We start from the raw sequence: 13,726 nt of genomic DNA on the forward strand, positions 1-13,726 counted from the left end.
CTCCACTATAAAAAGCATTTAGACATTATCTCACATTTCTTTTAGACTAACATTTAGTTTTCAACAGCGGAGATTTGTATCTCCGACATTTGCAACTTTGTTTCAATATTCAGGCAGGCAGCGTTTCTCAGCCAGTCGAAATCATGACTCAGCATCATTTTTATGGATATATACCAAGAAATATCAATAGAAAACAGCTCAAATGAAACAAAGTGCTGCTAGTTTGCAGTCTTTCCAGCTTCACTTTGAAGTGATTATGTTAGCTGTGTTGTTGGCTAGCTCCTCTGAACAACCATGTTTTGACGAGAGAGCACATTTTCAATGCCAGGTGAAATCGCTCATTGTTATGGATGTGTCCAAATAAATGTCACTGGAAAACAGCTTAAACAACTACAAATACAGCTATTTTGTTGTTTTCTGGCTGCACTGTTTTACGTGACTGTAAATTAGCCGCAGTTAGCTAGCTAGCAAGCAAGGGATAAGAACGTTGCCAGCCAGTATGGCAGTAGAACATTTAGAACGAACGACTTGGTCGCGTCCATAGATACCGAACAAAAAGACTTAACGACTGGGGGAGTGCTGTGCTTGCATTATGCATGTTGACACATGATAGCTTAATACAAAACACTTCAAAAAGGTATAAAGCTTGATACATTTTTTCAGATTTATAACATAATTACTGATATTTAATGTCTGAAATGTATTTGTTTGCCAAATAAATAAACATAAATTGAGAGCATGTATAAACGTATTGCAATTAGGCAATAGCAGTGCTATCTCCGTATTTTGCAAGTGTATAAAAATATGTACACTGAACAAATATAAACATGTAACAATTTCAAAGATTTTCCTGAGTTATAGTTCATATTAGGAAATCAGTCAATTCAAATAAATTCATTAGGCCCTAATCTATGGATTTCACATGACTGGGAATAGAGATATGCATCTATTGGTCACAGATAATAAAAACAAAAGGTAGGGGCGTGGATCAGAAAACCAGTCAGTATCTGGTGTGACCACCAATTGCCTCATGTAGCGCGACACATCTCCTTCGCATAGAGCTGATCAGTCTGTTGATTGTGGCCTGTGGAATGTTGTCCCACTCCTCTTTAATGGCTGTGTGAAGTTGCTAGATATTGTCTGGAACTGGAACACGTCATTGATCCAGAGCATCCCAAACATGCTCAATTGGTGACATGTCTGGTGAATATGCAGGCCATAGAAGAACTGGGACATTTTCAGCTTCCAGGGATTGTGTACAGATCCTTGTGTCATGGGGCCAACCATGCATTATCATGCTGAAACATGAGGTGATAGCGGCGGATGAATGTCATAACAACGGGCCTCAGGATCTCCTCACGGTACCTCTGTTTATTCAAATTGCCATCGATAAAATGCAATTGTGTTCGTTGTCCGTAGCTTATGCCTGCCCATACCATAACCCCATCGCCACCATGGGGTACTCTGTTCACAACGTTGACATCGAATCTGAAATGTAAAAAATGTAATCAGCAAACCACTCACCCACAAGACGCCATACACACTGTCTCCCATATGCCCAGTACAGTTGATACTGGGATTCATTCATGAAGAACACACTTCTCCAGCATGCCAGTGGCCATCGAAGGTGAGTATTTGCCCACTGAAGTAGGTTATGACTGCAAACTTCAGTCCGGTCAAGACCCTGGTGAGGACGACGAGCATGCAGGTGAGATTCCCTGAGACAAACCCACAGTTTCATCAGCTGTCCGGGTGGCCGTTCTCAATTCTTTAAAGCGACGTTAGAAGTGGCTTATGGTAGAGAAATGGAAAAAGCTCTAGTGGAGCATGCCAATTGCACGCTCCCTCAAAACTTGAAACATCTATGGCATTGTGTGACAAATTAGCACATTTTAGAGTGGCCTTTTATTAATCCCAGCATAATGATCATTCTGTTTAATCATCTTGATATGCCACACTTGTCAGGTGGATGGATTATCTTGGCAAATGAGAAATGGTCACTAACAGGGATGTAATTTGTGCACAAAATGTGAAATATCAAAAGAGAAATAAGCTTTTTGTGGGTATGGAACATTTCTGTGATATTGTATTTCAGCTCATAAAACATGAGACCAACACTTTACATGTTGCATTTATATTTTTGTAAAGTATAGATGCATGCATCAATAGCAAAATACTTGGTCAACATGTGCATTATGTCACCTTGATGAAAAGTGATACAGTAAATCCTAACACTATCCTATTGCAATGAATAGGCTACTGCACATGTATGTGTGAAAATATAAATGTAAAGATCTAAAGGTACATTTAACAGCCTGACCCTGCCACGTTGTGACTGATGGATGGAAAAATAACCAATTTGACAAAAAATGGTCCCAGTATTTATTTTCAAATCTTTAAACAACAACATGACGTTAGAGCGAAAGGACAGTGCTGACTATCACTGCACTGCTCAATAAATGAACCCCTGTGAATCTCCGCACCGGGCCCCTCCCTCCCCGAGCCGTTAACGGGGATGTAACTACGCGACCTAATCTCTGACCTGAAAAAACTAGTTATTTCCGTGGCTGCCGACACGGTAATCTGTCCAGTCCTCAACGAGGTTTTGGCAGGAGAGTCAGAGAAGAGGCTACCTTCAGCACCTACAGTAGCTCACTGGTAAGTCAAAGAGAAATCCGCTCCGCCAGGGTAGTCTAAACTGCCTCCAGGGTAGGTCTGTCTCATTCATGGAAGTCGGTCCATTAGTTGCTTCTCGGTCTGAATTGAAGAATTGCCGCCACGTCCTAGAATATAGCTGGTGGGTTTTCATATTAAAAAGGTAGTTTCAACGTAATACTTTTTTTGCCTAATGATAGGCTATTCTGCGCGTGGATGACATTCAGATCAAAAAGGTCCATAGACCTACAACTCAAGTTAAATAATGTATCTGTAAAAACAGTTTTGAGATTGTATTACAATCAGAAAAGTGTCAAATAAGATGTTTTTAACAGGCTAATTCGAGTGATTGGGCAGGTGATGCTGCAGCCAACTTGGTCCATCGAGCGGCTTTGAGTGCACAGAAAAAAACACACTGGATGTACGAAGTCCCAGCGAATGTCGGTCTCTAAATACAAAAGAACACTCCGTCCTCTCGCATTTTCCCACGGCGTTTTCTACCAGTGTTGTCCTTGCATTGACCGGACTGCCTGCATCCCTAAAGGCAAAACTACCTGTGGCTTGAGTTGTTATAAACTTTCAGGTAAGGCAGTCCAGCTTTAAAAACACCATCTGAGAACTGTCTTTAAAGTTTACATTTACCAAGATTTTAAACTAGCCTAAAGTGATGATCAGTCGATTTACAACATCGTTTAGAGATTGTTTTGTCTGATAGCAAGGATTGATACTAAGGATTTTATACTCTGTATTTATTTAATTTCGGGGGAAAATAGTCATTATATTGTATTCTGGAATTGTGTGTACCATAACAGGTGTTGTGTGTACCATAACAGCTGCATATCTATCTTATGACATGGTGTAATTCTATGTTTACACTGAACACTGTACTGTTCCATGGATGTACTGAACCTGCACTGATCTGGAAGTGCGGATGTTGCTGCTTGTGCTGTATAATGCCCACATAATGACAACACATTGATGTGGGTAGACAGAGGACTTTACAGTGTGATATCAGGGAGACAAATTAATAAAAGCATGACAGGTGGCTTGTGGGAGAGGGACCAGACAGGGACAGAGCTTAATCTTTTATCATAGTTGGTAGTAGCCAGAATTATAGACATGAGAGGAGTGGAATAGTTATTCAACATTTTGGCTTTAGCATATACTTAAAAAATATATATATATCTTATGCTTGTCATGTGGCTACTGTATTACCTGACTTGAGTGACAGATTTGACAGATAATTTGTCTGACAGTCTTAACAGGTTCAGAGCAGTTTTCATTTGTCTATCATGGTTTTGTCTATTTGGATATTAATGGAACGGACTTCCAAAGAAGATAGTTAGGAAGGAAATGTGAGAGGTATGAATGTCAAATTTGCTTCATACTTTCAAGATTGTTCCCTTTGTTTGTCTAGTTTCACATAGGAAAACCATCTTGCTTGTTTGTTACCATGTTCTGGATATTGTTTTTCTTTGGTCTAACAGCTACACTTTATTTCCCAAGTGTTGTTTTACACATGTAGAAATTGATTGTTAATTCTGTCAAGAGCTCTGGACATGTTCCATAAATGATTGAATCCTGTCCTTGGCTTGGTTGGCCTCTTCCACTGTGACTATTCCTGGCAAGGTCAGGGCCTACAGATCAGAAGTTTGTAATCTCTTATATAACGGAAATGAGGCAAAGCTACAGGGTAACTTGGCTGCATAAACTAGGCCTACCATAGCGGTAATCTTTCCCAAACAGTTTGGGTTGATCAGCCAAGTTACCTAATTCAGAACAGCAAAAAATAAATACTTCAGCAAACCGCTGTAGATATTGCATCTACGGCTGGTTTGGATGTTCACTCTGAGTTCATCTCGGAGTAATAGAGAATAATGGATGCTCAATGATTTTACCATTGTCTGTCTATGTCAATCATCTCTCAATCAGATAACTAATGATTTAGCAGCCTTGTTAGACAGGCAACGCTGTCAGACTGTCTGGCATTATGGTGTGCTGTACACGGGCCAATGGAATACAGATCTGTTTAACCTGTGTGGCTGCAGACAATGGGTTGATTTCTCATGACTCTGGGAAATGTCATAATCCAACAGGACATTGTGAGAGTGTATGGGTGTGGATACAGAAATTATTATTTGGGGGTTTCGCAATAGCACTGCAGATCATATGTGAGTAGGAATCTAGGCAACATTATTATACTTGATTTTGAAAACTGGTGTTTAATGACATTCCTCTGTTTTTTCCCATTGTTACAGAAATCCCTTTTAAAGAAGCAGACATGGGTCGTAAAGAAGACGAATTTGACTGGAAGAAGACCACTGACAACATTCAGGAGGTGTTTGACTTCATGGAGGTTCTTGGATCGTAAGTACAGCCCACACCCACCTACCTACCAAAGGACCATTTTCCCTACCTCATTAGAACATGCATGTGACCTAATTGAGGAAAGAGAGAGCGACCCTCATGACTATCCACTGGCTGAGGTGCATATCATGCAGTAGGTTTGATTGGATTACCATGAGACCTACTTTACAGGTAGATGTCTTACAGACAAGTCACTGTGGCAGCGCTGAGGGTATCAGTCCTAGACCTTCTGATGACATCTGGTACATCAGATGGCTTATCAGATCATTCACAAAATGGCCAATAGAAGTCATCTATGGAGCCATATTTTGCTTGATATTCATTCAGTTTCAAATTCGAAACTGGATTTTGATTGTCTTTGGTACAATCTTGACAAAATTCCACAAGAACTCTTCAAAGATTTTTTCCCAGATGTTTTTGATGGCCTTGTAGAAAATGTGAGTTATTGTAACCAGTTGTGTAAAGTACTTTACGTAAAAATACTTTAAAGTACTACTTAAGTAGTTTTTTGGGGTATCTGTACTTTACTATTTATATTTTTGACCATTTTTACTTTTACTTCAAAAATAATTTTACTCCATACATTTTCCCTGACACCCAAAAGTACTTGTTACATTTCGAATGCTTAGCAGGACAGGAAGATGGTACAATTCACAAACTTATCAAGAGAACATCCCTGGTTACCCCTACTGCCTCTGATCTGGCAGACTCACTAAACACAAATGTTTTGATTGTGAATTATGTCTGAGTGTTGGAGTGTGCCCTGGCTATTCGCAAATTTAAAAAACAAGAAAATCGTGCCGTCTGGTTTGCTTAATACAAGGAATGTGAAATTATTTTATATTTTTACTTTTGATACTTACAGTAAGTATATTTTAGCAATTACATTTACTTTTGATACTTAATTATATTTAAAAGCAAATACTTTTAGACTTTTACTCAAGTAGTATTTTCCTGGATGACTTTTACTTGTAGTTTTCTATTAAGTTATCTTTATTTTTACTCAAGTATGACATTTGGGTACTTTTCCCACCACCGACTGTAACTAAGTAATTTGAGTAAATGTAACTAACAGTTTCAAACGATTTAGATAGTTTGTGTTGGATAAATATTTTATATGTGCATTGATTTTGCACCAGTCAAAATAGCCTCATTTTAGTGTGTCAACCACCATGACTTAATCCATGGGGTCAATCAAATGTTCTTGACTGAGCTGTCCTGTCTTACTGAAACTGTCATGTTGAGAGGCTTAGGAAGCGGTGGTGGTGGATAATGAATTTGGGGCTGGGCCAGAGGTAAATAAAGGTGTGAAGGCTACTGCGGCCTAGAGGTCTGACGTCACTGTACTGTGGGAACACAGACTTGGCTGGACCGAGGATTGGATATGCAGAAAAGAGAGGAAGCCATGTAGACAAACAACATTTGTGTGAACATACAGGTATGTTTTTGGAGAACATCGCCTCTTAACTAAGAAGGGATGTTCTTTTGGAATTTTCCTGAATGGAATCTTGATGTTAAAGGCAAAAATGTATGGCAGAATGAAGGCAATTTGACTTATTGTTGCATGATAAGTGACGTAGGTGTAACTTGTTCTCAGCAGAGACCTACTTCAAAAAGTGACAGATCACATCTGGGGAAAATATCACAAAACAGAAACGTATAAAATAAGCAAAATATAGTGAAATTATAGTGAAAGCATAATACAAGTATAAAAGTAGCATTATATTCTCAGAATTATACAATTCTCTTCTCTTAGGGCAGGGTGATAGCTTTGCCTAGTCAGGAGGGGTCAGCTTTGTTTTGCAGGTGTCAGGCTAAGGGAGATCAGGTGAAGGGCAGACTGACACTGATAATCTTTCTCTCAGATTGGAATAAGTATCAATGAGCAGAAAGAACAGGTAAACGGATGGAGAAAGCTTGGACAGGTGCTCTATAGATCCGATTACTGTACAGTGAAACCCCTGTATGTAAACCAAGGCCCCGTGTTATGTCTTGTTTCCTCTCTATAGGCCTAATTTATTTAATTAGCATGCACACAGAGTGGTTTCTAGACTACGATGTTTGACGATAAACATATCACCATAACAAATTAGCGCAGAGCAGTCCCTACTGTATTTCCTTCCTATGTTCCATCACAAGGATCTATCTCAGGGAATTAGGGAGGCTAGGATGAGGCTTTATAAAGCTAAAACCCACAGAACACAACAAAAACACAATCTAGTTTCCTGGCAATCTGACATACAGTACAGTACAGTACAGAGGCTTGCAGTCAGTCGTTACACACCCGTCTCTCATGTAGATATCATCCCTATCCTGATCTGTCCCTTTATCGTGGTTTATTTCAGCAGTTAATGGTTTATTCTGTCTGTCTTTTGTGTTTTCAAACTGTACATGAGAAGACAACAAGCTGACAACAAGTCTGACAACAAGCTTACTAATAGCTGTCTTGCATCCCAATTAATTTCCACAGATGCTGTTTGATTGATAATATCCCTTGTGGGTCATAAGGGGAATCATGGGGTTCTTTGGGAGAAGATGCTGTGTAGTTTGGGAGAACATAAAGACGTCAGCATGTCTGACTTACGTCCTGGGGCCTACCTCTGTGCTCCATTTGAATTTAATGAGACAATGTGAGATGGTGTGAGTCACAGCTGTCATAATAACTCTGCCTGCGTCCATGCTGTAAGACACGTTGGGACTTGGGACTGTCTGCTGCAGTTGAAGCAATCTCTGCTAATTATCTTTAGAATTAAGTTAGTTCAATCCTTTAACCTTGCAGTGCTCTCATCTTGCATATGTGTTCCTTAGACCTTCTTCAGTGGCGTAACCCAACAGAAAGGGGGCAGCACTTTTGCGGTACAGTGTCTTCTGTCAGCCTCTCTCTCCAGGTTGTGTATGATCCAATATATGATCTGGTCGCTGCTTGGGGTAGAGGTCTATTTGTGATGGCTGCATATGCTCCGTTTGTCCACACCTCAAGCCTGCCTGCCACAGTTTCTGTTGTGTAAGGGATTATCAGGCTAATCCCAGACAATGCTGAAGATAGCTCGGAAATTGTACAGAACACTAAATTGAATGAGCCCTTAAGCCACTCAATCCCGTCTTAGACCTTAATAGGACCTTTTTCCTCAGTATTCTGTTTTGATATCCTGCACCTCGCTCTGCTCTAAAATCAAAGGGTGCATGTAGGCCACCTGATACCCGAAGAACAATAGAAACCATCAACGGTGTATTGCAAACATTTATAACCTACTGCAGGTCCATAATAACTGTAGCCTACATCACAGTAAAATGTAGCAATTTTGATGAAATTACAGGAAAAGAGAAGATTAATGTCAGAAAATGCATCTCAGTATCTCATTTCACATACAATATCACCTCAGTTTTATAACATCACGCCCATGTGGGCCTGACTAACGGTGCCCTTCATATTTTCTTATGGAAAATGTCAGTCTTCCTAATAGGGTAATAAGCTGATTTCTCAGATCCTATGTAGTAATTGCACTATTATAATAATGGAACCAACCCTTTGCCTATGTGTTTGTGTGTTCATCCAGGGGGGCGTTCTCCGAGGTGTTCATGGTGAAGGAGAGGAAGACAGGCAAGCTGTTTGCCATGAAGTGTGTGAAGAAGAAGCAGAAAAGTATTCAGAATCTGGAGAATGAGATTGCCGTGTTGAGAAAGTAAGAGTTCAAAACTTTCAATTGTCATTCAGTCCCATTTCAAATTGGAGGACTCTTTCATACAGCTACTGTATGTTTCATTGTATTTTCATCTCACATTCTAAACATTACCTATATTTTCTCACTCCCAGGATCAAACACGATAACGTTGTTGGGTTGGAGGATTTCTATGAAAGTCGCTCTCATTACTACCTTGTCATGCAACTGTAAGTTCAACATGTTTTACCTTCTATTACAGTAGAATGTAGAACATATTATGATAGTTATTTCCTATAAAACCCTTGTGTACACACAAACTCCACAAATAATATTTATTGCCCATTGATTTAATGACAGCCACAATGGTATGCCTGTCTGAGTTTGGGATCAGACAGCAACTTAGCACTCAAGTCACACGCAGAAGCATAATGCTGAATGTTCCCAATGCTGAGCCTGAACATGAGCAGAAGCTCATGGATTGAAGAGCATATGTCATCCACAAATGTTAGGCTGAGCAATGTTTCCGACAATCAGTTCATGGTTAAGGTTAGGTTGAGTCAGCTTTAAGGGCTCAAGGTTAATGGCTGTTGTTGTTCTCCCGGTAGCGTTGCTGGGGGTGAGCTGTTTGACCGTATCCTGGACCGGGGGATGTACTCAGAGAAGGATGCCAGCAGGGTCATCCAACAGGTGCTCCAGGCTGTACAATACCTCCATCAGAATGGCATCGTACACCGTGACCTCAAGCCGGAGAACCTGCTGTATTACAGCCAGGATGAGAGCTCCAAGATCATGATCAGTGACTTTGGCCTGTCCAAGATGGAGGACAACGGTGTCATGTCCACAGCCTGCGGCACTCCAGGATATGTGGGTAAGGAAGGAGACATTTGGCCTTTACGGATAATTAACTGTGTGTATGGGTGATACACTGGGTCAGAAGAACCACACTCAAACACATAAGGGAGACAACACAGACATTACAAAACCTAATAACCTGTCAAATACCATACAACACTAGTTGAGGTAAATTAACTGAACTTGGAGAATTGTTCCTCCAGCCCCTGAAGTCTTGGCCCAGAAACCCTACAGCAAGGCAGTGGATTGCTGGTCTATTGGAGTCATCACCTATATCCTGTGAGTATTGCTCTCATTGATGACCTCCAGATATGTCAGTATTGGACCAGGTCTCTCTTGGAAAAGAGATGTTATCTCAATGAAAAAAACCTGTATAAATAAAGGTCAAATAAACATTTTAAAAAATGTATAGTCTACTGTAAGGTATAGTTGATTGCATGTAAAAACTATGTATCTGACCAGGTCTTTGCAGCCAAGAGTGCATTTTTGGTTTTCAAGCTTGTTAGTCTAATCAAGGGTTATCTTTAGCATGATGAAGGCATAGTCATGCTAATTCATTATTGGCACTGGGCCGTTCCCTCAACATATACTGTTACAATGGTGGAGTTAGAGCTCCACCTTGTGGACATTTAACACAGAGACAAACACACACAATATATTTACGTCATTTAGCAGACGCTCTTATCCAGAGCTACTTACAGTAGTGAATGCATACATTTCATACATTTTTTCTCCGTACTGGTCCCCCGTGGGAATTGAACCCACAACCCTGGCGTTGCAAACACCATGCTCTACCAACTGAGCCACACGGGACCCATCATTTCTTAAAGACACAAACTTACACAGCATTAATATTTTGTTTCTCTAGTCTCTGTGGATATCCCCCTTTCTATGAGGACACTGAGACGCGACTGTTCTCTAAGATCATGAAGGCACAGTACGAGTTTGACTCTCCCTTCTGGGATGACATCTCTGAATCAGCCAAAGATTTTATCCGCAACATGATGCAGAAGAACCCGAAGATGCGCTTCACTACAGAGCAGGCTCTCCGGCATCCCTGGTGAGTGTCATGATCAACAACATTATTGCTTCATCTATTTTGTCTGTAACATCTACAACAACATATTCTCTGTGGTGTCCAGTGTGAGGTGTATTCAGGCTAGCCTGGAAACAGTTTCAGTTTCAATGACAGGAATGCCAGACTGAATTAGTGAGCTGAAACAAAGGTGAAATATAGCAGGATTTAGTCTAGATTACGAGGCTAGATTCAGGCTAAAACCCGTCAGGAGATTACAATGTTCTTTTCGGTTGTCTCGCTTTCAGGATCATTGGAAATACAGCACGGAGCCAGGATATCTACCACTCTGTCAGTGTCCAGATCCAGAAGAACTTTGCCAAGACCAAGTGGAAGGTGAGCCTTCCTCCCATACTGCTCAGTAAGGGTTCTGGCTCTCTCCCCCATTTTAGACATAATCCCAGTGTGTTGTTTGTGTTTACGACACATCTGATCTCTTTCCTGATTAAGGGCCATGAAATACCGTAAACAGCTAGGTGTTATTCAACATCTCTGATTACTCATAATCAAGTCAATATCAAGACCACTATAAAAATTCTATGCCCAAGCTTTTCCCAAATAAAGGCACATCGCCTAACTCATGATGATGGCTATCACTATGGGAGCGCATACAGTACTTTTTCTCTTAGCATGTTTCTCATCAACTGTTGTCGGTGTGTCGTTACAGCAAGCCTTTAACGCCACCGTGGTCATCAATCACATGAAGAAGCTGCAGCTGGCCCACTCTGAGCTGGTGGTCAAGGCGCAGACCCTCAACATGCCCACCATCCAGGTTATCGACGTCTCCTCCCCCGCCAATTCCCACAACCCCCTGGATCCCGATAGGCTGGAACCCAAAGTTAACCAAATAACCCTACCAATCAGCTCCAGAGACACGAAGAGCCACCAGCCCTTAAAGATCAGCCAAAGCGAGCCGGCACACGCCCATACCCTCACAGAGACGGGCAAATACGCCTACCACTCTGAGCCTGCGAACCTTAATACGTAAGGACTAACCCGAACTCCCATATTTTCCTAAAAAGACAACTAGCCTCGATTCACTGTGCCTGAATGACCATTAAACATTGGGGAATTTCCCTGATTTAGCCTTTGCGCCATCCTCTGTAACTATCTGATGGATCTCTTTGCATCCCCTTGTTTTAGGTACAGGGCAACGGCTAACCGCAATGGCCAAGTTCTCCAGACTGGAGTGTGCTCTGTCATGTGAAGGATCTTTGGAAGGACTTTGCGTGGAATTTTTTTACTAGGTAAATATTGAACTATTACACATTACTCTTTATTTAGTGCTTGCTGTAACAAGGTTGCATTATGGTAGTTTTTCTTATTAGTAATCGATATAGATCATCTGAAGGTGGGATTGTGTTTGACTAAGTGTGTGTCCCTCCTCTCAAGGTCAGTCAGCTGACTTGGTCATGTCTGCTTCCTTCCTGTGGGCCAGCCCAGGCACTGATACTGACAAGTGGATTCTCAGGATGGCCAGTGAGATCCAGAATCCGCCGGGTTTCAGAAACTAATTCTGAACAGTGCCTAGAAACCTCCTTGAACATATTCTGGACATACTGTACACCGACAGACGTTCACACACATACATGTATATAACAGGGTATTCCATGATGTCCAGAATCCCAGGGAGGAGGGGCACTATGCTCACTAGGGACTGGGCGATGTATGTATTATACCATGGAGAAACAATTATTCACATAAGAATTTGTGTTATAACCCTTGAAGAAGGAGTTGACGTCAGGGAAAGGTTTGTTTGCGTCATGATGCGATGTGGTGATGCGATGTGGAGCAAAGTTGAAAGACAGCTAAAGAAGAAATAGGACTATTGTGTACATGACTATAAGACTGACTTAAGTGGTTGTGCCATTCCATGGTGTGGAGAGATGTTCGAAACAGAAGGCAGGTTTTGATGTGGGATATATGACCAAGTTCATGGGGAACATTGAGTAACTAAACAATAGTGTGCTCACTGTCAACTCATTACCAGTGTAAATACCACTCTTAATGACTTGCTAACTCACCAGCACTCATATTAATGTAAGTTGAGATTATAAATCTAATTTATCCTTGTGCTGAAGAGATTTGGATAATTTTATTACTGTATTGATAATATTATGTCTCCTTTTAATACAAGGAGGTGAGTTGCTTCTGTCCCAAGCTCAGCGGAGCTTGCTGTTGGTGTTTTGTAAATATTCTAGATTGGGTTTTTTCTCTGTAGCTTCATCGTAAATAAATAAAATATGTACACAAACAATCCTATGTCTTTGCTTTTTTTCCTCTCTCTACGCTCGGTCATGTGACGCAATTCAGTGACCTAGATCAGGGCTTCCTAACTTTTTTTACCCAGCACCCTTTATAAATGTGTTATTGAGATAGCCTATATTAAATAGACCACCAGCTTGATTTAGTTTAATCTGAAGTCTCAGAATAGATCATACAGTATGGTCGGCTAAACTGCAGGGGATAACGTCAGGGGCTATTAGATGAGACGGGATCAATGGCTTAGCCAGATAACGTCATATTATGAAACAAGTCTATAAAGAAGTGTACACATTCTTATTGTCAAATTAGCTAAACCCACTCACTTGGCTAAACTATAATTGAGCAATAAGGCCCGGGGGGGGGGGGGGGGGTGGATGGCCAATATACCATGGCTAAGGGCTGTTCTTATGAGCAATGCGGAGTGCCTGGATACAGCCCTTAGCCGTGGTATATTGGCCATATACCACAAACCCCCAAGGTGCCTTATAGCTATTATAAAATGGTTACCAATGTAATTAGAACAATAAGTTTGTTTTTTGTTATACCAGTGGTATATGGTCTGATATAACACGGCTTTCAGCCAATCAGCATTCAGGGCTCGAACCACCCAGATTATAATTAGTAAATCATTTCACAGGGGCTACAAGTGAAGGAGAAAGTGGTATAGCAGCAATACAGGACACTTTTATTATCAGAAAACACATATGAAAGATGTTATTTGTCCCTATTACACTGTCCACCAAATCCCCCTTTTTGAAAATGCTCCTTTAAAGCAGCTAGCTAATGCAATGTGAAAGTACTTTTTGCCTCTCCTCTCATGTGGTACAGATGAGAAGGTCCTCACATGAGT

The 13,726-nt window shown here is 40.9% G+C and overlaps 1 protein-coding gene across 3 annotated transcripts; it reads left to right on the forward strand.

Moving 5' to 3' along the window:
• Window positions 1-2,455: 2,455 nt before the first annotated feature.
• Window positions 2,456-12,868, forward strand: camk1gb (calcium/calmodulin-dependent protein kinase IGb). 3 transcript variants are annotated; one of them, XM_014136013.3, is made up of 11 exons: window positions 2,456-2,658; window positions 4,914-5,022; window positions 8,580-8,705; window positions 8,837-8,911; window positions 9,290-9,552; window positions 9,740-9,815; window positions 10,405-10,596; window positions 10,860-10,947; window positions 11,279-11,595; window positions 11,755-11,858; window positions 12,004-12,868. In XM_014136013.3, exons 2-10 carry the CDS (start codon window positions 4,937-4,939, stop codon window positions 11,816-11,818), a joined length of 1,287 nt encoding a protein of 428 aa, XP_013991488.1. In that variant the 5' UTR covers window positions 2,456-2,658; window positions 4,914-4,936; the 3' UTR covers window positions 11,819-11,858; window positions 12,004-12,868. The 3 variants fall into 3 exon arrangements, with proteins under 3 accessions (XP_013991488.1, XP_045549221.1, XP_045549222.1); XM_045693265.2 differs by lacking the exon at window positions 2,456-2,658 and adding an exon at window positions 2,827-3,238; XM_045693266.2 differs by lacking the exon at window positions 2,456-2,658 and adding an exon at window positions 3,727-4,017.
• Window positions 12,869-13,726: the final 858 nt, after the last annotated feature.

This window comes from Salmo salar, chromosome 13, assembly GCF_965601325.2.
Source record: "Salmo salar chromosome 13, fSalSal1, whole genome shotgun sequence".
In the NCBI taxonomy this organism is placed as follows: Eukaryota; Metazoa; Chordata; class Actinopteri; order Salmoniformes; family Salmonidae; genus Salmo; species Salmo salar.